General features: G+C 33.8%; 1 protein-coding gene across 8 annotated transcripts in view; it reads left to right on the forward strand.

Annotated features, from left to right (window-relative positions):
* Ubr3 (ubiquitin protein ligase E3 component n-recognin 3) overlaps positions 1-27,018 on the forward strand; it is a 228,214-nt gene that overhangs the window by 160,201 nt on the left and 40,995 nt on the right. For all 8 annotated transcript variants that reach the window (XR_009227002.1, XM_058580166.1, XM_058580168.1 and 5 more), the window contains 2 exons: positions 5,451-5,556; positions 14,355-14,458. Coding sequence is in view for 7 of the 8 variants with exons in the window: in XM_058580166.1 (XP_058436149.1) it covers positions 5,451-5,556; positions 14,355-14,458 (210 nt within the window). In the remaining variant the exon portion in view is untranslated. Of the gene's footprint in view, positions 1-5,450; positions 5,557-14,354; positions 14,459-27,018 lie in introns of those variants that run through there.

The following is a 27,018-nucleotide window of genomic DNA, read 5'->3' on the forward strand; positions in this document are numbered from 1 at the left end:
CAGACACAGAATTTCCAACCTGGTACTAAACTCAGTGAACATCTGTTTCAAAAGCATTTTGAAAGATTTTGACATACAACAATTTAAAAAAGTGTATATATATATATATATATATATAAGTGGGTATCCCTGAGGTCATAAAAATTGGCATAATAGTGTTTTGTATATCTACATGCATGTATGATATTCATAGTTTTACATGTAAAAAAGTATGCAATGAATTTACAGTTACTTTTTTTGTGTGTGTGTGGTGCTGGGGATCGAACCCAGGGCTTTGTGCATGCAAGGCAAGCACTCTACCAATTGAGCTATATCCCCAGCCCTACAGTTGTTTTATTTTACAGATTTTTTTTGTAAGAAAATCTTTCCTTGATGTTGATAAAGTTAGGAAGTATAATTAAATTTTATTTTTAAATTCTAGTTAAGAGTACGTAAAATTAAATCTCAAGTTTTCTTAAGGACAAATTGGTCTTTCAGTGTTGTTTTCTCAGTTTCAGTAATGATGTGTCTGTCTTGTGATTAGCACATTCTAATACCTTAGATTTGTCAGGTAGTAAAGAATTTGATTATCAGACATTACTGAAAGTGGAATTCTTTGTCTCAGGTGAGTTGTTGCTGCAGCCAGCGTGGGGAAGATGATAGGAACTAATAGGTCAAACACTGCTTTTGTGGTTAGAGTTTAGAGGTCAGTCTCTTTGGGGGCAGTGAAATTAGAGCTGATTAACTGGCCTGCTTCTTGGTTACTGAACCCATATGCCATTATGACAGAAAGGAAAGAATATAAAGGCAAAACCACCATGAATTTTATACTTGTATTGATTTTTAGAAGAATATACATTTATTCATAAAATATTTAATCTAATTTGTAAAAATCCTATTATATGTCAAGCACTGTGCTACCTTGGAGATACAAAGGTGAAAGATACAATTGTCCTCCTCAGGAAGCTCTTTCCTGAGAGAATAGGAGAGAAAAATGTGAGAAATAATTACAAGGTTGTTTAAGGAATGCTAAAATAGAGTTAGCTCAAGTTGCAGAGAGTACCTAAAACAAAGGATGATCAGACTCTTCTGAGGTATCAGAAAAGAAGAGCAAAGGGGCACATGAACTGGATCTTGAAAGATGAATTGAGTTTGCCTAGAGGACAAGAAGATGATATTCTAGGCTGAGAGAGCAGCTTACAAAGACAGAAAAAGACACCATGACACAATGGGAAATATACTTAAAAAAGGGAAAGAGAGGAAGGAATGTTAAAAAATAAGACTAAAAAAGAAGAGAGGGGCTAGCTCATGAAGGGGTTTATATACCTATTCCTTCAGTAGTTCACCAATAAAATGTGAAATCCTGTCAATAGACTAACTGTTTAGAGGGATTGGGAAGAGTGAAACAAAGGGTGTTTTATTTAGTAAACTCTCTATTATGAAAACCAGGGGAGTAATGATGTAGTGATGGAGTGGAGCAGAAAAGTGTGAATCATAGGAGGAAGAACTAATAGGATTGACAATCAGTTGGAATTGGATATGGGAGATGACTTGGAGTTTTCCCTTGGATGTTTGAATGAAAGTGGTGTCATTCACTCAAATAGGGATTATAAAAGTAACAAAAATTGGAGCTGGGTTGAGCTATATAATCAAGTTAGTGTTTAATGTTTTGATTTTGAGGTACCTGTTGAACATCTGAAATTCTAGAGAGATTTGTGAGTATAAACTTAAAGGGAGCTACAGAAGACATGGGCTTGGGTGAAGTATGATTCTTTTCCTTTCTTATGGAGAATGTTACTTTTAGGGTTTTAGTAGGGGAAGAAGAGCATGTTAACTGAGAAGTAACTGGAGAAGAACCAGGGAAGAGGGCTACCAAAATTTTAGAGGAGAAGAGAGTTAAGAATATGTGTTAATACTTGTTGGTACAGTGGTAGATTTATACAGAAACCTTATGTTTCTAATGTGTCATAATCTGTAATTTTAGTAGTAAAAGTTTTTAAATTTGTTTTGTATTTAGAATTTATTTTTAGAAAGCTATGTATATGCATTTGTTTAAGCGTATGCGTACTACAGACATATGCATTGCTATAATTACTGTTACCATATAACAGCCCAGAAGGGTGATAGTCTATTCATTCTACAGTTAATAAAACTAAATTTAGGTAATGTGTTTAAGGACATATGACTTCCTGGCTCCTACTAGACAGTGATGTCTATATACATATATTGAAATGACAATAAATCTTTAAGTTAACTTAATAATATTTCTCACTTCCAAACCCTTTTGTAAATGTAAATAAAACTTAACAATTTTAAAGTGTATCATACCATAAAAGGAGTTAATTATCTATTCATTTGTTATTATTTTCAAAATTCTAATATAATCTTTATAGATATAGATATTTTTTAACTTTTTAAATTAAATGTCATGTACATCTCATGTTTAATAATTTTTTTTTTTTAGTTTTGCCTTTTAAGTCATTTAGTTATAGGTTATCCTCCTCCTATGTCTTCAGTATTTGTCTGGCATTAGAGGTATATTCACTTCTAAATGAATAATAAAGTTTATTCTTTCTTGATAAGACTAAAATTTGAAAAGAGTACATTGAATAAATATAGTGAAATATATTAATGGTTATTTGGTCAATTCTCTGTTTCCTACAGAAATTATCTGTAATTCTTAGGTTGTTTTGGAAAGATAGATATACTTCATTAAATGTGTTATTCTTCAGTTCTAGTTATAGCCAGTACTAAAAACTCTCATGATAAAATGTAGCTTCAGAACATGACCCAAGGTTATAATTGTAGTTTTTACAGAAATGGAAAGGAAGCTTATGTATATGTGTGTGTGCTTTTTAAACTTTGCTTTTAATCGTAAAAATTCCTCGGAAAGCTGGGTATGGTGGTGCATGCCTGTAATCCCAGTGGCTTGGGAAGCTGAGGCAGAAGGATCACAAGTTCAAAGCCAGCCTCAGCAATTTAGCAAGGCACTAATTAACTCAGTGAGACCCTGTCCCTAAATAAAATATTAAAAAGTCTGGGAATATGGCTCAGTGGTTTAAGTTAGTCTCTGGGTTCAGTCTCTGGTACTTTATGGGGGAAAAATATCAAACTTCTAGGAAAAGTGGGATGGTATAAATAATTAGAAAGAAGCAAATCTTGAATTATGTTCTTTGATTTTCCACTAATTATTAGGGTGACCTGGCAAGGTAACTTTTTGTAACTTCTGTAGAATGCAGAAATATTAGAAGATGAAAAAGTTTCCTTCTGATATTGAATTCTTTAATTATGGTAGGGATTAGGAAAATAGGCTGGTTGCAGCATTATTTCTGTGCTGGCCATGGTTTCAATGTAATGTGGTTATTAGAACCTTCATCTTGAAAAGAGATAATTAAAAGAGCTCTTTGGCTGGGCATGGTGTTGCACACCTGTAATTACAGTGACTGGGGAGGCCAAGGCAGGAGGATTCCAAGTTCAAGGCTAATGTGGATAACTGGAAAGACCCTTAGTGAGATCCTGTCTCAAAATAAAAAATTAGTTGGGCATGGTGGTGCATAACTGTAACCCCAGTGGCTGGGGAGGCTGAGACAGGACATAAGTTCAAAGCCAGCCTCAGCAAAAGCGAGGTGCTAAGCAACTCAGCCAGACCCTGTCTCTAAATAAAATACAAAATAGGGCTGGGGATGTGACTCAGTGGTAAAGTGCCCCTGGGCTCAATACCCGATAGGTAGATATATATATATATAGATAGATAGATAGAAAGCTCTTTGACCCAGTTAACACCTATATAAAAGAAATTTGCAAAACTCCCCATACTGCAACTTGAGATAATATTTTTTTCTGCCGGAAGAAGTTAGTCTTTTAAACACTTTTAGGTTTTAGTCTTTAAAATGATTTCTTAAAATTACAGATAAAACCCTTATAATAATTGAATTGAAATAAAAGTTAATAATGTATCTCTTATCATGTTACTCCTCTGCTAAAAGTTCTGTTGTTCTCAGTGTCATCCATGGAACCAGGAGGCTGTGGTGGAAAAACTGGAAAGCTGGGAAACTTACTTGTTTTAAAAATGGGATGATAATAATGTTACCCACTTAGTAGAATTTTTGTGAACATTAATTGAAGTGATGTAAAGTTACTATGAAAATAGTGCTTGGCAAGTAATAAGTAAGTAACTCAGCTAGTGTTAAAATTAATAGAATGAAGAAATTTTAACAGAAAATTAGATTTTACATTGACATAATTAGTAGAGGAAACTGAATAAGAAAAATTGATTTTTTTCTTTTGGTATAGAGAGATTAGATTGAAATTTGACAGAAATATTTTTCTCTTTTCTGCTGCACAGAGTAGAACATGTATTTTGCTTATATTCTAGCTCATGTCTTCATAGCTTCACTAAGCTACTATACACACTACCATCAACACCATGCCAGAGTTATATTAATGGATCTTTGATAAATTAATCATAAAATATAGTTGATTTCTAAGTCTGTTGCTCAGAGAAAATGAAAGTCTGATGTAGGAAATCAGTGACAATAGGTTTATGTTATTCAGGTAAATTTTTTACCCAGTTTTAAGATTTAATTTTATTCATGTATCTAAAATTATTATCTGACTCTTCAGATTTTGACTTTGGATTCACAAATATTTTTCAGTATTTGTAGCAGAACCTTTTAATCCAGTGCTTGTCACATAATAAAAAGGGACATCTGATGCAAAAGCAAAACTTAGGATGTTTTCAATGAATAATTTAAAATTTTTAGACAAATATTTTAAATGTCATGAGCAGAATTTTGTTGAAAGCTAAGATTAGTGGATTATTTTTAATTCAGGTAGAAGAAATTAAAATAGCTGGATAATACAATTATTTCATGATTGTTTCTTCATGTTGAACCAAAAGATGATGAATTCACTCTTCAGTCTAAACAAGATTTAGGGAATAATAATAATAATAATAATCTTTAGGGAAAGAAGAACTTCATCTAACAGTGAACTGTAAGGATATTACTCCATACTACCCAGGATTGGGAGCTGAAGTTAGTAGTAAGTTTTGGTTAGGAGGCAACCACAATAGAGCACAAATTGGCAAGGCTGCAGCATAAAGTCAAGGCAAAGTATGGGATAAAGGGGGGGGGGAAATTCCCAAATTCAGATTGGCCATAAGGACAGTCTAGAGTCTAGTAGAAGTCATTTGGATATGTATTTTGGGGTTTACCTTAAAAGAGAATGTGAAGGGTTGGGTGATGTAGATCAGTGGCAGAATGCTTACCTAGCACATTCAAGGGACTGGGTTCAAGCCTGAGCACTGCTAAATAAATAAGTAAATAATAGAGAATATAAAGTAATTGGGACTTGAACTTAATGAGCTATAATGATCAGGGTAGGATTCAGATTTCTTTATGAAATAATTAAAACTTTGTTCAGGAAGAATTATGTAAACTTTCTATTTACACTTTCTTTACTTTTTTCAGATCAGCTGTTCCATGTATTAGCCTTGCACATGCGACTTTATAGCATTGACTCTGAGTATAATCCCTGGAAAAAGCTTACTCAGTTAGTAGAAGACATGAATTCACAGTAAGTATTATTGAAGGATTAAAATCAGTTGAAACTCTTTTTGAAAAAGTAGTTGTTAAATATAACAATGGAATTGAAATACAGGAATTTTTCTCACATTTTCTTTATGAAACATATATAATGCAAATTGAAAACCGTACAATTATACTCTACATAAAAATTTCATAAAAATTCCTGTCAAGTGGTAAAATCTTTTTAAAGAATCTTATTGGTTTTCGAAAAATTCAAATGGAACCCCATAACAGCTAGTTGTTCTATTTATGTCAGCATTGATTAGCGGGCTAATAGCCTTAGGCTAATTCCTCCCTTGTAACATTCCGAATTGGTCTTTCACCTAAGGGTTTTAGCAATCCTTGATGATTTGTGGCTTCATTAGGTGCCACAAAATAGTAATTTAAAAAAAAATCCTAAACAAAACAAAAAAAATATTCTTCCTTCTGATTTATTAGCTGGATTGTTTCTATAAAGAACTTTTATCATTTGTTGATATATAGTTTGGCAGGATGAAGGCTTGATTCTTTCCTATTTTATAAATTTTCAAAGTAACAAGTTGATGCCTTAGTGACTTCTAATGAAGTTCAATAAATTGTAGTTATTTATGACCTCATGGATTTTTATATAGTTAATACGTTTCTTGCCATTTCAGTCCTTCTTTTCAATGCAAATTATTCTCTTTTAGTGTAGTGAGAATCCATCCAGGTTGGCTCTTGCATTTTTGAAATGAGCCAAGTAGTGATGATATCCTTGCTCTCTGGTACAGCAAGTGTTCATTTTGAACATATTCCACTTGGTAACTAGAGTCAGCTGTTTCTCCATGTAGCTCCCTATAATGGCAAATGATATTTAGAGACTATAGTCTGAGTCCTAGGGGGGCATATATAACTACTATGTTATTATTATTTGTAGACCATTTCAGTGATAGAGTTAAGATATATTATTTTTAAAAGAAAAAAAAAGGTCTTGAGTTCTTACCGGTATTTGTAATTCAAATATAAGATTGTAAGGTTTTAGTTTTATTTATTTATTTTTTTTGCATATTTTTCGAAACACACGACTAAATCAGTCAGGGTCACTCCAGGTGAACTGGGCTGGCACAAAATAATCACACAGAGACAGAGAAATACCTTTTTCTTTGGGTTCTGTGACAGCTCCTCTGACTCAGCTCCCACAAAAGAGGCAAGGCAGGCAAGAAAGAGAGAAAGCATGCCTTGAACCTGGGTTTTATTGGGGGAGGCTCTTCCATGGAATATTCTATCCCAAAAAGGGCAAAGGCATAGGATTACAAAGGAACAAGTAAGTGTAACTCAATCCCAGTGTGTAACACCTACTACTGGAACCACGCCTTGTTATCCTAGCTGGGGTAAAGCCCAAGTTACTGCATGCAATAATTGTTCAGAACCCTGGTGCATCAGGACTTAAAGGCATCGTCTGCATCCAGGGCAGCTCCTGACACATCTTTTTTCTTTTATTCTGAAAATCTTTGTTAACATTATTATTTATTAACATAATTATTTATTTGTATAACTAATTTTTTATAATATCAGTATTACTATTAGATAGAAGTTCTCTTTATTCATAACGTATAATGTGTATCACTAGGAATATATGGTCAAAATACTATGTTTTCAATTAACTTGAAGTTACTTTTCTTGAGTGGTTATGCCTTCAACTTGATTCATCGTCAGGCTTATTTATTTCAGTTCTTTTTCCTCAGTATTTTATGATTTTTTTCACTTTTATTTGTTTATTTTTATTATATAAGATAATTTTTTCCAAAGTTATAACTAGATTTTAAAGTAAATTAAAGACCTCTATCTTCCATTTCTGTCTACTTGCATTTCTTTTTTGTGAAGTCTCTAATTATTTTGCCCATTTCTAAAAGTTGGGTTGTTGACCTTTTCACTTATAAGGTATCCTTATGTATTATGGATATTAACTCTTTGTGTTATAAGTTGCAAATATACTTTACCATATTGTCAGATATCTTTTTATTTTATGATTTTTTGGTCAAAGATTTTAAAATTATAGTCATTTATTAATTTTTTCATTTATTCTGGATTTTGAGTCATAAACATATCTTCCCCCTACTCCTTAACTATAAAGCAGTTCATCCATGGCTTCGTGTAGTACTTCTGTGGTTTAAATTTTTAGTTTTCTAGGCTGTTTGGAATTTATCATGGCATAAGGTGTAAGTATTGGACCCAATTTCATTTTTCCATATAGATATCAAATGGCCTACTGCTTTGCCTTCATATAACAATAACATTAAAACAGATCTTAAAATAAAACAGAAGAAAGAGAAGAAGAGTGACAATATAAACATTAGTTTACAAATTAATGCTGTCAATGGAAGGAGTAAGGTAGAAAACTTAACCAATGAAACTTTATCCTAAATTATGTAGTATAATCAAACACGATTATACAGAATTTTAAATTTTTCTTTGTTCAGAGGTTATGTGTTCTGTGTATTTTTGAAAAAGAAAACAGTTTAAATCCCACAAATTGACATTTTGTGTCAATCACTAGTGGACTAAGATATTTTCCTCAGTAATCTCTGAAATTTGTTTTTAAGTTTTATACTTACCACAGCACACAAACTAAATTGTTTTTGTATGTAAGACTGATTTTGCCTGAAATGCTGTCATGAGTACTTGGGGCATTTATCTTCTACATGGTATTCTTAGAGGTAATAACATATAAACTTATTTTATAAACTCTTGAACTATGTATTTGACATGTAAATAATGTACAGTATTAATGCCAACCGTCCCTTAAAAGTTAGCCTATAAGTATTGTTGTATAATTTTCTTTGGTTAGAAACATTTTGGTCTAAGTAATGTCGTCAGAATTTTCTTCAGTGCCATTCAGCAAAACCATCTGTTTTTTAGCTCATGCAACTACCAAAAATTTGTATGCTGCAGAGTACCTTATAGTTTTCATTTTTAAAATTTCTTCACTGTTCTTGTGGAACCTGACCTAGAGGAAAGCTCCAAGGAAATTTACTTGAGAAAAGCCAACATTTCCAGGTTAAATAGTGGAATCTACTAAAGATAACCAATAGTGTCTACCATCCCAACCTTCCAAAGTTGAGGTTGTTGTTTGTGCTTATTTGTGGGATATTTGAATAAAATCGGACACCAAATTTTTCAGTTCCATGTCCCTCATGAAAAACAAGCAGTTACTTACATTGACTTGCAGACAAAGTAGAAACCGCCCTGCATGTTTTTGTTTTTGTAAAGATTTTTCCATCCAAGTACGTGCAATCCAATTTCTTGTCTATCACACTATTGTATAAAGAGCAGCAAAACTGGAGGGAAGAAGTGACTGCTATACACACTGAATCGCTCTGCATAGTCTTATTTGAGACAATTGATGTATGAATCTTGACTTTTTAATATTTGGAAACATCAAATAAAAATGGAAATGATAAAAAAAAAGAAAAGGGGGAAGACGTTTTTTGTTTACGGGCATAGAAAGATCACCACTAAAATATAATAATAAAAGATAAATAAATCCAGGAGAAGAAAATGTGTAGTTATGCCAGTGTTTGTATAATAAAGTTGGGGGGGGGTGAGGATAAGAAAATAATTTGGTGCTTGTTTGTTAAAAAAATAAACCAATCCACAAGCATACATATCTGGATATTAGATTTACACCATAGATGATACTAAGGAGCATTACTTTTATTAAAAAATATACTGAGTTAAATGGAACTTCATATGGGAAAGAATTAATATTTACCCCTGTCACAGAATCCAAAGAAAAAGGTATTTCTTTGTCTCTGTGTGATTATTTCATGCCAGCCCAGTTCACCTGGAGTGACCCTGACTGGTTTAGTCGTGTGTTTAGAAAAAGATGCAAATAACCAATAAATAAATAAATAAATAAATAAATAAATAAATAAATCTAAAACTTATTCAAATTTTGCTAATTGTTTCAGTAAAATATATAGCAAAATAAAATTCAAGATCATGCTTACATTTGTTGTCATGTATCTTTAATTTTCTTTAATATGAAATTGGTCCTGAGTTTTTCTTTGTATTTCATAACATTGACATTTTTAAGAAAAGTTTAGGCAAGTTAGTTTGGTAGAAAGTCTTTTAATTTGCTTCTAGCCTACTGATGAGATTCCAGTTATACAATTGAGCAGAAATACTACATACTTACTTTGTGGTCTTTTTTTTTTTTTTTTTTTTTTTTTTTAATGGTACTGGGGATTGAACCCAGGGCCTTGAGCATGCTAGGCAAGGGCTCTACCACTAAGCTACATCTCCAGCTACACTCTCAGCCCTTTTGTGTCATAAGAGGAGGCACATGCTGTTGATTTGTTTCTTATGATAACAACTCATAAATGTAGCTAAGGAGGTATCTGCCAAGTGTCTCCCCTATAGAGTTATTATTTTACCTTTTATAATTAGTAAGTATTGTATGGGAAGACACTTTGAGACTATGTATATATCCTGCTATACCTCATAACAAAGACAAAACTTTGGGCATGTGTTTTGTGCTTATAGACAAAATTAGCAAGCCATGAGTATTTTGCTTGTTGTGATAAGGAAAATTGCTTTCCTTGATGTTAGCTAGTAATTTTCTAGCTAGATTTGAAAACTCAAGAGTGAAAATAGTGTAGAAATAAAAGATTAGAATTCCTGAATCTAAAAGATGTTCACCAAACAAAAAGTTTCTAAGCTTAGTGTTGGAAAATTAAAAGTTTATAGTACAGGGCTGGGGATGTGGCTCAAGCGGTAGTGCGCTCGCCTGGCATGCGTGCGGCCTGGGTTCTATCCTCAGCACCACATACAAACAAAGATGTTGTGTCCGCCGAAATCTAAAAAGTAAATATTAAAATTCTCTCTCTCTTCCTCTCTCTCTCTCACTCTCTCTTAAAAAAAAGTTTATAGTACAGACATAGGTTCTTTGCTTTTCCTAATACTGAATGCCACATTATGTGGAGATTTTCTATCCATCCATGCATCCATCTATCTGGAACGGGGAACATAGCTGTTAAGAAATAGAGCTGTGATCTGAATCTAAATCTTCCTGACTTCAGAGACTAAGCTTTAACTATTATTCTATGCTTCCTTTCCTAGCATTAGAAGGTCTGAAGAATTTCTTGAAAATCTGATTGTTTTCCCCACCTCATAGCCACATACACATATTTATTCTCTTTTTTTATGATTCATTAGTTCATTACACTATAATACTCTAGTAAATTGTAATATGTCATGTGTTTAATGTTTATATATTTTTCAATTGAAATCTTTTTCTATTTTCTCACTTTAACATTTTTCCAGCACAAAAATTCTAATATTGCATGTTTTACTATATATACTTTTTTAATAAAATATTTCTTTTGTTGTAGATGAATACAATACCTTTACTTATTTGTTTTTTATGTGGTGCTGAGGATCGAACCCAGTGCCTTACACATGCTAGGCAAGCACTGTACCACTGAGCTACAACCCCAGCCATACACACACACACACACACAGACTTTTATTCATTGTCCTAATGAAAATTATTTTCTTTACTTTTAATTTCATTGTGTTGATGATAACTGAGTTATTTTTTAAGTGGGAAATTATTTCTGTTAACTATATTACTTCCAATTTTCTTGTTATCTGTAGAGGAAAGAGTAACACATAATTTTTATGATCTGGATTCAAAAGACTAAAAACTTTTGAGAGAAACAATCAAAAAGAAACACAGCTTTTTATTAAAGGGTAGTTTTTAGGTGAAATTTAAAAAGGAAGGTGTAGATATTTCTCACATGCTCGTTGCCCTCATGCATGCACTGCCTCTCTATTACTTACCACCAGAGTAGTACATTTGTTAAAACTGATGAACCTGCATTGAAACATCATAACCACCACATTAGGTAATGTAATTCACATTAGGTCTCACACTTAGTTGTCTAATTTTAGTTTCTTTTGCCACCCTTTAATTTGTTCATCCATCTATCATTTCATTAATTTTTCATTTGTTTATTTAGTCTGCTAAATAAACAAATTTTTGAATTTGTTTATTAACTCTTTGAATTCTGACATTGGGATATCATTGTAAAGGTGATATAGTTCTTGTGGAAGCTTTTCCCACATACTAACAATATAGAGGAATAATTAGAAGAGTATGAATTTGGAGGAGATTGAATAATTGGAAGGCAGTGGCCATAGGGTGTCAAAGAGGGAGTGGAGATAAAGTCTTTAGGACTTAATGCCAATTAATTTTTTTGCTTAGTATTGAAAATTACACACAGGGGAGAGAAGACAGGTTTGGAATATCCCCAAATTTGTAGCTTATTTATTCATTATACTTTTATTATGTGAATATTATATTTCAGGCATTGTGCTGAGTGCTAAAGGATGAAAGAAATATAACATTTCAACTATAAAATTATTAGAAGGGAGAACAGATTAATTGTGACTATTTGGGAGTGTATGTATGGAGTACGAGGAAAGATTGTGAATTCACTTTCAGACATGTTGAGTTTGAGCTGCCTGTTGGATATACAACAAGTGGAAATAATGAATATTCAGATACAGATTTAAGGAGAATCATGGATAGACATACAGACTTGGATGTCGTCAGTGTATAGCTGATGACTGAGATCATGGGTTAGGCTATTAGGTCTTTTAAGAAGAGCCTTTGGTGTGAAAAGAAGGGAGAATTAGAACCATGGGGAAGGCTCTAGATTGGTTAGAGAAAGAAGAGGAACCTGTGAAGACTGGCGTGGAGAAATTTGACATGTAAAAGAGAACCTACAGCAGTATGTAACAAAAGCCAAGAGTATTCATTTGTATCTAAAGTCAAGTCATAGATCAATAAGATAAAGATTTAAAATATTGACTAAATTTTATAACTAGGAGATCATTTTTGATCATATGGGAAACTAGTCTATGGGCTACTAAAATTGTAGAAATGGGTATCCCTCCAATATTGTCCTTCTTTCTTCTTTCAATTTTGAAGAACTTTGGTCTTGAATATTGAGAGGCTAGAGAGGCTTGAGAGACAGGATAATAGTAGGTTTTGTAGTCTTGAAGAAGGAGACAATTATAGCATATTAAGAGACATTTATAAGTTGGGTGCATTGGCACATGCCTATAATCCCAGTGTCTTGGGAGACTGAGTCAAGAGTATCACAAATTTGGGGTCAGCCTCAGCAACTCAAAATAAAAAACAAAAAGGGCTAGGAATATAGCTCAGTGGTAAAGCTCCCCTGGATGTAATTGCCAATACTAAACAAAAAATAATAAAGAGATTTGTAGAAAATGGAGAAATTCAAAGAGCTGTTTTCCTCTGGCAGTTTAAAGCCTCACAGCAGCAGGAACTGATTAATCTACCAATGTATACAGTACCGGGTTCATAATAAGTAATCAGTAAATATTTATTGAATGAAGAAGCTTAATTTTTGCTTATTCCATGTCTAGTCAGAAGTGTAGTTTGAGAACTTAGCCAATTCTTTAGGTTCCTCTTTACGTTTTTTTCTCTGCATTAAAAATTAAACCTATAATAAAAAAATTTAACCTTCTAGGGCTGCGGGTGTAGATCAGTGTTAGAATGCTTGCCTCATAGATGTGAAGGCCTGGGTTCAATCTTCAGTATCACAAAAACTGAAACTAAATGATTAAAATAAAAAGGTAACATTCTAAAGGTATTTTAAAAGTTCTTTTGGAATAAGCTCTACTTTATAATAGATTCTGTTTTTCATAGTACTACACATTTGTAAGTTTTACTACACTGACTTTTATAGAATATTTTAAGTTTTACTTTGGTTATTATCTTTTCTGAAACTTTGCAAATGTTAAAAATTCTATTTAAATTTTATGGTAGTCATAATGTTGAAACAGCTTTTTACTACGAGATATTAACCAAGCTTTTTCAATATGACTTAACTTGTGAATTGTCCCTGTCTCGTTCTAGAATGAGAGCATTTATTCTTTAGTGCTTTGTGATAATCATTTGCATGTCCCTCTCATTTCTCAGCCATGGCTATTAATTCAGAAGATACATGAGGAGGGATGTTGAGGATGAGGAAAATACAAACAGACACACATAGAGAGTAAAAGGTGGGGCCAATCCCTGATGGGGGAAGACTGACACCAGAGCTAGCTCAGCACATTTATTATATAGGTTTTATCATCAAAAGGTTAATTGTGGGGAAAGTTTCACCAAAGCAGGCAATCTGAAGGATATAGGACTGGCAGGACAATTGGGGTCATCTTGTTTTGCTCAAAATTCACTGTCCCTGTGAGTTGGTGTCTGAACTCAAGACCTAAACTGATAACTGCTATGTGCCTTTGCACGTAGCACCCCCACATTACCCTCCTCATCACTATAGCAACTGGGCCATAATGACCTGCATTTTTGTACAGGCAGCTCCCAGCGCAAATATAGCCATGAGAGAGTCAGAGGCCGTAATTTGATTCAAATCACAGCTTCCACGGTGATTGTCCTATGAGCTACCCCATTTGTCCTAAAACAATTCTCTGTTCTAATTCTCTTATATTTCATTTAATGCTTCACTTAATTTCTATAATTTTAAGAGGTTAGAAAGACTCATAATTAAGTTAATGTATCCCAGTTGTTTACTTTGGTAAGATTTAGTAAAGTATCTATACAATTTTTTCAAATTAGGAAAAGGAAATTATGGGTCTAAAAAATTTTTAGGCAAAAGATTATTTTGAGATTTCTCACTTGTTTATAAAGATTTTATTTCTGTTTCATAGACATATAGAATATACAATGAATTAAAAAAGATGTATAATACTATTTAAAGTGATTATTCATTTTTCTTTTAGGTTGGGAAATGAAGAACAACAGCCTGAGGTTCCAATTCTTTATCATGATGTAACATCCCTTTTGCTTATCCAAATCTTAATGATGCCACAACCTCTACACAAAGGTATGTCTTTATAACTCAAATTCTTTTATTATGTACTATATATTGTATTATGACTATTCTGGAGATTGATGGATCAATTAGAGCATTCAATCTGCTGGAGATTTTTGTGATAAAACATTTTTTATTAGTAGTAAATGATTATCATATGTAAGAAGATGACAGTGAAATAAAGGTAGTTATTTCATTTGAGTTTGTTTGCAGTATTGTAGTCAATAAGAGGTAAAGAATGGGAAAAGTATTCAGAAAACATTTTTTTAAAAATGGAATTGACAGTACAAAACCAAAAAAAAAGAGCAATCTGCCACTTTTAATGCCTCCACCTTATCTATGTAAATCCATAGTTCATATATAGTAATTATAAAGCTATAAAAAATGTGATGTCCTGTCATTTTAAGCTAGTGCTAATGTAATAACATTATTATATTAATTGCATTAATATTAGCAACATTTTAATTATTGCTTAATAGTCTTCATAGTTTTCACTTGAAGACATTTAAAATATTCTCTCAGATAATTAATATTCTTCTGTGTTGGAGTAGTAATTGTCTTTTGTTCTGCTATTATAAGTTATAGTAGAAGGAACATCTGTGGGTGTATAAAGGCATTCTTCCTGGAGAAGACATTCTTTGTACATCAATTTGATCATTCGATAAAAATCACTTACCTAAGGACATCAAGTGATCTTATTTTAAATATAGACAAATTATGATATTTCATGTAAATTATAATATTCTGTAAAGAGAAAATGTCCTCAAAAAGTGTCTTAGTCAACTTTTTGTTGCTGTGACCAAAATACCTGACATAAAAAACTTAAAGGGGGCCCAGGACCACCCCTGCCGCCATGTGGGAGCAGGCCCAGGTCTGACCCAGGTCTGCCCCCACTGACCTGATGACCTATGCTGGATACAGACCCAGGCATAGGCCCGCTTCTGCCTACCTGTGCAGGAGCCCAGACCCAGGGTAGGTCTGGGTCCTCACCACTGATTGGCAGGCCTATGCCAGAGACTAGGCCTAACCCACCTCCATCTTGGAATATTGCAGCCATTGCCATAACTCTTCCCACGCAGTTTCGTCAACCTTGTGACAACAGACAGGTCCTGGAGGCAGCTGCATCTCCAAACAGGCGGCCCAAAGCCATTGTTAGGCCCACCCTTTCAGCCCCATTGCTGAAAGTGGTTGCATTCATCTTGGGGCACCCCCACTGCTATCTCAAGTTACCTCTGCAATTGCTGCCACCACCTTTAGTCACAGTAGCATCCATCGTGGGACACTGGCAGGGTCTGGAAGCCCAACACCAAGGTGGGGTACAGATAATCTGCACGGATACTGCAAGATTATAGTGTAGAAACTGTAATACCTCAGATCTGTACTCCAAGAAAGGAAGACACATAGACAACATGAAAATAATCAGGGAATTTTATGCCCCAAACAAACCAGGATCCTACAATAATAGAATCCATGACAGCACAGTTGATGAAATAGCAGAGAAGGAGTTCAGAATATACATAATTAAAATGACCTGTGAATTAAAGAATGACCTAAATGAGCAAATACAGGCAAAGATTGATCACTCCAACAAAGAGATAAGGGAGCAAATACAGGTAGCAAAAGGTTACTTCAAAAAAGAGAGATTCTGGGAAAAAAATTGGAAATCCTCACGATGAAGGAAATAATAAACCAAATAAAAAACTCAATAGAAAGCATCACCAAAAGAGTGGATCACTTGGAAGACAGAACGTCAGATAATAAAGACAGAGTATTCAATCTGGAAAATAAAGTTGACTACTCAGTGAAGATGGTAAGAAACCATGAACAGAACATCCAAGAATTATGGGATAGCATCAAAAGACCAAATCTAAGAGTTATTGGGATAGAGGAAGGCACAGAGATTCAAACCAAAGGAATGCACAATCACTTCATTGAGATAATATAAGAAAATTTCCCAAATATGAAGAATGAATTGGAAAATCAAATACAAGAGGCATACAGGACACCAGATGTACAAAATTACAGCAGATCTACACCAAGGCACATTATATTGGAAATGCCTAGCATACAGAATAGGGATAGAATCTTAAATGCCACAAGAGGAATCAAATCACATATAGGGGGAGACCAATTCGCGTATCGGCAAATTTTTCAACCCAGACCCTCAAGCCAGGAGGAGATCCTGGAACAACATATACCAAGCTCTGAAAGAAAATGGATGCCAACCAAGAATCTTATATCTTGCAAAATTAAGCTTCAGATTTGATGACAATAAAAACTTTTCATGATAAACAAAAATTAAAAGAATTTTCAGCAAAGAAAGCCTGCATAATAGAACATTCTTGGCAAAATATTCCATGAGGAGGAAATGAAAAGCAACAGTGAAAATCTGTAAAGCTAAGAACTACACTAAAGGAAAGGCAAATCAAAGAGAAGCCAAGTCAATTTAAGAACCAAAAATAACCAAAATGACTGGGAATATAAAACGTATTTCAGTTATAACCCTGAATGTGAATGGCCTAAACTCATCAATTAAAGACAGATTGGATTTTTAAAAAGACCCAACAATATGCTGCCTTCAAGAGACTCACCTCCCAGGAAAAGACATTCACAGACTGAAGATGAAAGGATGGGAGAAAATGTATCACTCACATGGACCGTGTAAACAAGCAGGGGTTTCCATCCTTATATCAAATAAAGTGGATTTCAAACCAAAGTTAGTGAAAAGGGATAAAGAAGGACATTTCATACTACTCAAGGGAATCATACATCAATAAGACACAACAATTGTAAATATCTATACCCCAAACAATGGGGTATCTATGTATATCAAACAAACCCTCTCAACTTTAAGAATCAAATAGACTACAACACAATAATGTTGACTTTAACATACTTCTCCCACCACTGGATAGATCTTTCAAAAAAAAAAAAAAAAAACTAAACAAAGAAACTATAGAATTCAGTAATACAGCCAATAATTTGGACTTAACAGACATATATAGAATACTTTATCAACAAGTAAATACACTTTTTTCACGGCAGCACATGGATCCTTCTCCAAAATAGATAATTTGATATGATTGCCACAAAGCAAGTCTTAGCAAATACAAAAAAGTAGAGATACTATCCTGCATTCTGTCTGACCATATGGAATGAAATTAGAAATCAATGATAAAATTAAAAAGAGAAGCTACTCCAACACCTGGAGACTAAACAATATGCTATTGAATGACATGTGGATAATAGAAGACATCAGGGAGGAGATAAAAAAATTCTTAGAGGTAAATGAGAACTTCAGTACAACTTATCAAAAATCTCTGGGATATCATGAAAGCAGTGCTTAGAGAAAAGTTCATTGCATGGAGTTCATTCATTAAAAGAACAAAAAGTCAACAAGTAAACGACCAGACATTACAGCTCAAAGCCCTAGAAAAAGAAAAATAAACCAACACCAAAAGTAGTAGAAGACAGGAAATAATTAAAATCAGGGCAGAAATCAATGAAATTGAAACAAAAGAAACAATTCAAAAAATTGACAAAACAAAAAGCTGGTTCTTTGAAAATAAATAAAATTGACAAGCCATTAGACACCCCAACAAGAAGGAGGGAGAAAACTCAAAGTACCAAAATTTGTGATGAAAAAGGAAATATAACATACACTATTGAAATACAGAAGATAATTAGAATCTGTTTTTGAAAATTTATATTTCATTAAAATAGAAACCTAGAAGATACCGACAAATTTCTAGAGGCATATGATTGACCCAAACTGAATCAAGAAGACATATACAATTTAAACAGATCAATTTCAAGCAATGAAATGGAAGACCCCATCAAAAGCCTACCAACTAAGGAAAGCCTGGAACCAGACAGATTCACAGCTGAGTTGTATAAGACCTACAAGGAAGAATTAATACTAATACTCCTCAAATTATTCTATGAAATAGGAAAGGAAGGAACCCTTGCAAACTCATTCTACAAAGCTGGTATCATCCTGATACCAAAACCAGGAAGAGACACATCAAGGAAAGAAAATTTCAGACCAATATCCATGATGAACATTGATGCAAAAATTCTCAATAAAACTCTGGCAAATCGCATACAAAACATAAGGAAAAAAAATAGTGCTCCATGATCAAGTGGGGTTTATGCTGGGGATCAAGGTTGGTTCAACATATGGACATCAATAAACATAATTCATCCCATCAGTAGACTTAGAGATAAGAATCATGTGATTATATCAATTGATAACAGAAAAAATGTTTGACAAAATACAGCACCCTTTCATGTTCAAAACACTAGAAAAACTAGGTACAGTAGGAACATACCTCAACATTGTAAAAGCTATCTGTGCTAAACCCAAGGCCAACATCATTCTAAATCGAGAAAAATTAGAAGCATTCCCACTAGAAACTGGAACAAGACAGGGATGCCCTCTTTCACCACTTCTGTTCAACATAGTTCTTAAAACTCTAGCCAGAGCAATTAGACAGAAGAAATTAAAGGGATACGAATAGGTAAAGAAGAATTCAAACTATCATTACTTGCTGATGACATGATTCTATACTTAGAGGATCCAAAAAGTCCATCAGAAAGCTTCTAGAATTAATTAATGAATTCAGCAAAGTAAAATCAGGACATAAAATCAATACCCACAAATCAAAGGCATTTCTGTACATTAGTGATGATTTTATATATCACTGTATATAAAAATAAAGAGAAATTGGGAAAACAAAACAACCTCATTCACAATAGCTTCAAAAAAATCAACCAAACAAACAAACAAAAAAACCAACTTGGGAATCAACTTAAACAAAAGAGGCAAAAGACCTCTACAGTGAAAATTAAAGAACACTAAAGAAAGAAATTCAAGAAGACTTTAGAAGATGGAAAGATCTCCCATGCTTTTGAATGGGCAAAATTAATATTGTCAAAATGGCCATACTACCCAAAGCACTATACAATTCAATGCAATTCCAATTCAAATCTCAATGTCATTCCTTATAGAAACAGTAAAAACAATCATGAAATTCATTTGGAAAAATAAAGGAACCCAGAATAGCCAAGGCAACAATACCAGACCTTAAACTATACTACAAAGCTATAGTAACAAAAATGGCATGGTATTGGCACCAAAATGGACATGTAGACCAGTGGTACAGAATAGAAGACGCAGAGACAAACCCATATGAATACCATTATCTCATACTAGACAAAGGCGCCAAAAATATACATTGGAGAAAAGATGCCTCTTCAACAAATGGTGCTGGGAGGACTGGAAATTCATATGCATCAGAATGAAACTAAACCCCTATCTCTCACCATGTGCAAAATTCAACTCAAATTGGATCAAGGACCTAGGAATTAGTCCAGTGACCTGCACCTAATAGAGGAAAAAGTAGGCCCAAATCTTTCTCACATTGGCATAGGCCCCGACTTCCTTAACAAGACTCTGAAGCAAGAAATAAAATCAAGAATTAATAAATGGGGGTGGACTCAAACTAAAAAGCTTCTTCTTAGCAAAAGAAACAATAAATGAGGTGAAGAGAGAGCCTACATTTTGGAAGCAAATTTTTGCCACATGCATGTCAGATAGGGCACTAATCTCCAGAATATATAAAGAACTCCAAAAACTTAACACCAAAATAACAACCCAATCAATAAATGGGCTTAGGAACTGAACAGATGCTTCTCAGAAGAAGATATATGTTCGATCAACAAATATATGAAAAAATGTTCAATGTCTTTAGTAATTAGAGAAATTTGCATCAAAACTGCTCTATGATTTCATCTCACTCCAGTCAGAATGGCAATTATCAAGAATACAAACAATAATGTGTTGATGAGGATGTGGGGAAAAAGGCACACTCATACATTGTTGGTGGGACTGCAAATTAGTGTAACTAATCTGGAAAGCAGTATGGAGATTCCTTAGAAAATTTGGAATGGAACCACCATTTGACCCAGCTATCCCACTCCTCAGTCTATACCCAAAGGACTTAAAATCAGCAATTATAGTAACGCAGCCACATCAATGTTTATAGCAGCTCAATTCACAATAGCTAAACTGTAGAAGCAACCTAGATGCCCTTCAATAGTTGAATGGATAAAGAAACTGTGTTATATATACACAATGGAATATTATTCAGCATTAAAAGAAAATTATGGCATTTGCAGGTAAATGGATGGAGTTGGAGAATATTATGCAAAGCAAAGTAAACCAATCCCCACAAAACAAAGGCTAAATGTTCTCTCTGATACGTGGATGCTGAATGGCAGGCAGGACATGGGAAAAATGGAGGAACATTGATTGGGGAAAGGGGAGGGAAGGGGGTATGGGGGCTGGAAAGATAGTGGAATGAGATGGGCATCATTACCCTAGATGCATGTATGACTGCACATATGGTGTGATGCTATATCATGTACAACAGAGAAATGTAAAGTTGTGCTGCAATTGTATACAATGAATCAAAATGCATTCTGCTGTCATATATACCCAATTAAAATAAATAAATTAATAAAAATTATTTTAAAAACCAAAAAATAGTATCATTATAAATACTATTATTATTAAAATGCAGATTTCAAATTGCTGTATTGATAACTAAATGATCCCCTTTTAGCAGTCTGAAACAGCAATCTATTGTCCTCTTGGATTTTGTGCTTCAGGAATTTGGGCAGGACTCTACTGGGATGTCTTCTGTAGTACAGTTATATATCTGGTGGAGCTATAATAACCTGAAGACTATGTGGGCTGGACATCCATAATGGTGTTCTCACATGAGTGATGAATGACTCTTTCTGTGAGCCAGAAATTGCTCCAGCATGGCAGTCTCATAGCATGTGGATTTCACAAACAATTTTTGGGATCTTTCATGAAAAGATAACTAAGTAGAAGCTATATCTTTTTCTCCTAGTTTTTAAAACTTAAAGACCATAGTGTAGTCACAGACTTCCCAGAAACAAGAGGAGGTCATTCAGATGACCAGCTCTTTATAAGGTGAAAATTTACATTTTAGAGGTGTATGTGGAATCTGGGTATGATGGCACATGCCTGTGATTCCCAGCTACCCGGAAGTCTGAGGCTTAAAGATTGTGAATTGGAGACCAGAGTGGGCAACAAAGCAAGCCCCTGTCTCAAAAAAGGCAATATGTGGGCTAAAAATAGAAATGGACCAATTCTGTCTTTGAGATCATCTTTCAGGGAAGTTATATGTTTGGTTCTATTTTCTGAAATGCTTGGAGGGTTAGCGGTCTCCAGATAAAACATGCCAGTGATTATTTTGTCACCTGTACTACTAACTTGAGGATTAACTACATGGAATAAAAAAGTGAATTGTAGAGCATTTGCAGAAAAGCAGGTATAGTAGATTACTTTCCTGACAGGGTTGTCAATAAAAAGTACTAATAAATGAAGAAAGTGTAAGAACATTATAAGGAACATGTGTCAAAAATACTATTCAATTTTCCAAAAGAAAAAATTTTAAAAATAATGTTTGAAACAACAAATTAACAGAACAAAAAGCAAAATAATATAGGAAGGGAAAATATTTTTAAATGCTTACAAAAATTAGCAGAAAATGCATGAATTTTTCAAATAAAATTTTGATGTGAAAAAAAAATAAAACTTAAAGAAAGAATGATATATTTTGGCTCATGGTTTCAGTCTACCATCAGTCAGCTCCATTTCTTTGGGCCTGTGATGAGGCAGAATGTCATGTCAGAGTAAATGGCAGAGCAAACTATTTACTTTATAACAGCTGAAAAGCAGAGAAAGAGAGAAACAAAAAATACCTTCTTCCAACTAGGCCCTACCTCCTAAAGTTTCTACATCTCCCACTGATGTCATCAAATGGTTAGTCCATCAATAGATTAATCCCCTAATGAAATCAGATCACTCATGGCCCAATCCCCAAAAGCCCCACTTCTGAACATTGCTGCACTGGGAACCAATCCTTCCAGATCTAAGCTATAACAATAAGCAAGCATAATATTTTATTTATACCAGCACTGTGAATTTTTAATTAATTTTTTTTTTTTTTTTTTTTTTTTTTTTTTTTTAAATTTTTAATATTTATTTATTTTTTTAGTTCTTGGCGGACACAACATCTTTGTTTGTATGTGGTGCTGAGGATCGAACCCGGGCTGCATGCATGACAGGCAAGCGCGCTACCGCTTGAGCCACATCCCCAGCCCCTTAATTAATTTTTTAAAATTAAAGATGCATACAGGAACTGGGGCTGTAACTCAGTGGTAGAGTGCTTGCCCAGCATATGCAAGGCCCAGTAAGCAATCACTCCCCATTTCTTCCTTCCTCTAACATTCAGATGTTTTTTCATATTACTATTTTGGATTTGGCTGTGCCTATGAATTTAATCATTTATGTTTATAGACTTTAAAATCTAAACCCATCAAATAACCTCAATGTAATTAATCTCTTTGCCAAATCAGTTTTAAATTCTTTAGGGTTTCTTTTCTCCCCTCTAGTGTCACTTTGGTTAGTTTCTCTTAGTTTAGGGAAACAATTGTCTTAGAGTCGTGCCAGTTTACTCCTAATTTGCTATTCTAATTATACCAGTCATTACATTTTGAAGTATAAAAAGTTACTTTGTTTTACATCTTCAAATATTTATACATTTTATTTTAAATATTTTTTGTTTATAAGTATAGTTATTATGTAAACCTGAAAAACTAAAACGGAAGAGACTTGACATACAGGATTTTTAATTTTCATAATTAATATTTAATCTAAAGAGAAAAATATTTCAATTAAGAGTAGAGGACCTGTTGTTTGAGTGTCTAAGAGTTGTCATTGTTGTATCATTGTCACAGGAAACTGTTGGTAATAGTTTTTCAACAGAAGGCGAAGCTAATGGTGAAAGGGGATTTAATTGAAACTATAGAATTTAATTTAGTAGAAACATCCTAAAATCGTGTTCTAAAATGCATCAAGAAAATTAATCTGTTTAATATGTTGCTCACTGTCATTGTAGTGATGAATTGTTCTTAGAATTTAGGGCTGGACCAAAAAATATAAAAATAAAAAAGCATTCTTTCTTTATTATTTTTTTTTAAGCACATTGAACATTGACTAGAAAGAGACCTTACCTTAACTACTAGGAAGCTCAAAGAGATAGAAGGTTGTTTAATTATATTCAGTAACTTGAATTTTCCTCAGACAGCTTTTGTGGGATGTGAAGAGTAATAGATAAAGAAGATAGAGTTGTTAATGTAAATTTTTCAGTTTGCCCTCTAATATTGACCTAATAGTTAATAACAGTTGGTAATCTTTAGTGTGTGTGCGCATGTGTGCACGTACGTGTACACATACGTGTGTTTGGTAATGGGGATAATGTCTGTTTTTGTTTTAGAAATGTATATATTTCTATAACTTGAGTTATTGGTTGTTATTAGAAAAGGAAAAGAAGGAAAAATTTTACTGTTTACATGTACTAGGATGGTAAATGCTTCTGGTGGTCTTATTTGAAAGTAGTTGAAGCAGAAATTTATCTGGACACCTTTTAAGCACTAGTTTCAGGTCAAAAGACCTTCTTCCGCCAATTGTCTCATCAGAAGTTCAGACTAAATATATTAAAAGCAAGCATTTGTTTTCTTTGATCTTTTTTTACATCTGGGAATCTTATTTATCATAATACCCATCACATTACTGGCCTCCAAAGAATAAGTCTGGAAATAACTTATGATAGATCACTTTCTTCACGTATTCATGTTTAGTTCTGTATGTTCAAGGGGAAAGACATTTTATTACAGAGGATCAGGTTTGGCTATATATTGCAATGAGGAAACGAAAACCAACACAGTTTTAAGCTTAAATATTATTTTTAAGTTTAAATGAGATTGAAGCTAATTTCTCTTTCATGTAAAAAGAAAGTAGGCAGGTCTATTCTTCTACTTCACAGCACCAAATTTCTTATAGTTTGGTTTTCATCTTCCTAGAGTTCCAGCCATCACAGTCTAGTTCAGTAGAATGGAGAGTTGAGATAAGAACTTAACTCTGAGGCCATTTTAGGCTTAGGGAGCTGGCACACTACTATAATCCCAGTGGCTCAGGAGGCTGAGGCAGGAGGATCACCAATTCAAAGCCAGCCTCATCAACTTAGTGAGGCTGCAAGCAAGTTAGAAAGATCCTGTCTCAAAATAAAAAATAAAAAAGGACTGGGGATGTGGCTCAGTAGCTAAGTGCTCCTGTGTTCAATCCCTGGTTTTATTAAAAAAAAAAAAAAGCCATTTTAGAAGATCCACTCAGAACATAACAATTGTATGTCTTTGTCTAAAATTCTTCCTTCATTTTCAACCTCTTGAGTTTAAAGCTTAAAATCATCATCTTTTAAAGGAAGAGTCAATTACTTAGATCATGTTACTGTTTTTTCCCATCTTGCTGTTATTAAGGAGCTTCACAAATTTGTTCTAACTATGCTTTATAGGATAGTGATTCCAGGATTTTCTGGAGCATCTTCCTGGAGATTATTCTTACAAGATCCCATAAGCAAGGCCAAAAAAAACAACAACAACAACAACAAAAAAAAAAAAACGAGATAGGACTTTGCTTTTATTATTTGCCATTCATTTTAAGAGAGAAAATGTCTCAGTTTTGCTTTGTTACATACCAGGGCTTTAAAAATAAATGACTATTTTAGAATATCTCAAACATACATAATGGTAAAAAGCAGAATTTGATGGTCTTGTGTACCTACCAATTATCAATTCATGGCCAACCTTGTTTTTATTTATATCCTCAACTAGTCCTTCCTCTTTCATATTCTTATTTTGAAGCAAATCCCAAACCTCATTTTTTATCCATATAGTCTTCATTATGTATCTCTAAAATATAATAATTCTTTAATAAACATAACCATACTGCTATGAACAAATTTTAAAATGGAGTTATGTCTTAATATCATTAAATATCTAGTCAGTATTTAGGTTTCCATAGTTGGTTCTTATAATTGATTTCTTACAGTTGGTTTGTTTGACTTAGGATCCAAACAAGGTTGACACATTGGATTTGGTGGTAATATTTCTTCCCTTTCCCTCTAACATTTGTTGAAAATTTTTAGTCTTTTGTTCTTAGAGTTTTCCATAATTTAAATTTTGCTAATTGCATTCTTGTTGTTTAGCAATATTTTCTGTTCCTGTGTGTTTCCTAAAAACTGGAAGATAGATTTAGAAATGTGGATTCAGTTTCTTTTTTCTTTTTCTTTGTTCAGAGATACTTCATGGACAGAGTTAGAAACTTTAATCAGGAGAATAATATCAATTTGCCTTTCTGTAGGTGACATTAAAGAGTATTGTTGATTGTCTTGATTTATTCCTTAATTACTTTTTTTGTTTGGTGTACATTTTTTTTTAATTTTTTATTGTTGGCTGTTCAAAACATTACATAGTTCTTGATATATCATATTTCACAATTTGATTCAAGTGGGTTATGAGCTCCCATTTTTACCCCATATACAGATTGCAGAATCACATCAGTTACACATCCATTGATTTACATATTGCCATACTAGTGTCTGTTGTATTCTGCTGCCTTTCCTATCCTCTACTATCCCCCCTCCCCTCCCCTCCCCTCCCCTCTTCTCTCTCTGCTCCCTCTACTGACATTCGTTTGTCCCCCTTATATTATTTTTCCCCTTCCCCTCACTTCCTCTTGTATGTACTTTTGTATAACTCTGAGGGTCTCCTTCCATTTCCATGCATTTTCCCTTCTCTCTCCCTTTCCCTCCCACCTCTCATCCCTGTTTAATGTTAATCTTCTTCTCATGCTCTTCGACCCTACTCTGTTCTTAGTTACTGTCCTTATATCAAAGAAGACATTTGGCATTTGTTTTTTAGGGATTGGCTAGCTTCACTTAGCATAATCTGCTCTAATGCCATCCATTTCCCTGTAAATTCTATGATTTTGTCATTTTTTAATGCAGAGTAATACTCCATTGTGTATAAATGCCACATTTTTTTTATCCATTCATCCATTGAAGGGCATCTAGGTTGGTTCCACAGTCTAGCTATTGTGAATTGTGCTGCTATGAACATCGATGTAGCAGTGTCCCTGTAGCATGCTCTTTTTAGGTCTTTAGGGAATAGACCGAGAAGGGGAATAGCTGGGTCAAATGGTGGCTCCATTCCCAGCTTTCCAAGAAATCTCCATACTGCTTTCCAAATTGGCTGCACCAATTTGCAGTCCCACCAGCAATGTACAAGTGTACCCTTTTCCCCACATCCTCGCCAGCACTTGTTGTTGTTTGAGTTCATAATGGCTGCCAATCTAACTGGAGTGAGATGGTATCTTAGGGTGGTTTTGATTTGCATTTCTCTGACTGCTAGAGATGGTGAGCATTTTTTCATGTACTTGTTGATTGATTGTATGTCCTCCTCTGAGAAGTGTCTGTTCAGGTCCTTGGCCCATTTGTTGATTGGGTTGTTTGTTCTCTTATTGTCTAATTTTTTGAGTTCTTTGTATACTCTGGATATTAGGGCTCTATCTGAAGTGTGAGGAGTAAAGATTTGTTCCCAGGATGTAGGCTCTCTATTTACCTCTCTTATTGTATCTT

This window comes from Marmota monax, unplaced genomic scaffold (assembly GCF_021218885.2).
Source record: "Marmota monax isolate L192 unplaced genomic scaffold, Marmota_monax_Labrador192_F-V1.1 WCK01_AAM20220418_F8-fsc00007, whole genome shotgun sequence".
Classification (NCBI taxonomy): Eukaryota; Metazoa; Chordata; class Mammalia; order Rodentia; family Sciuridae; genus Marmota; species Marmota monax.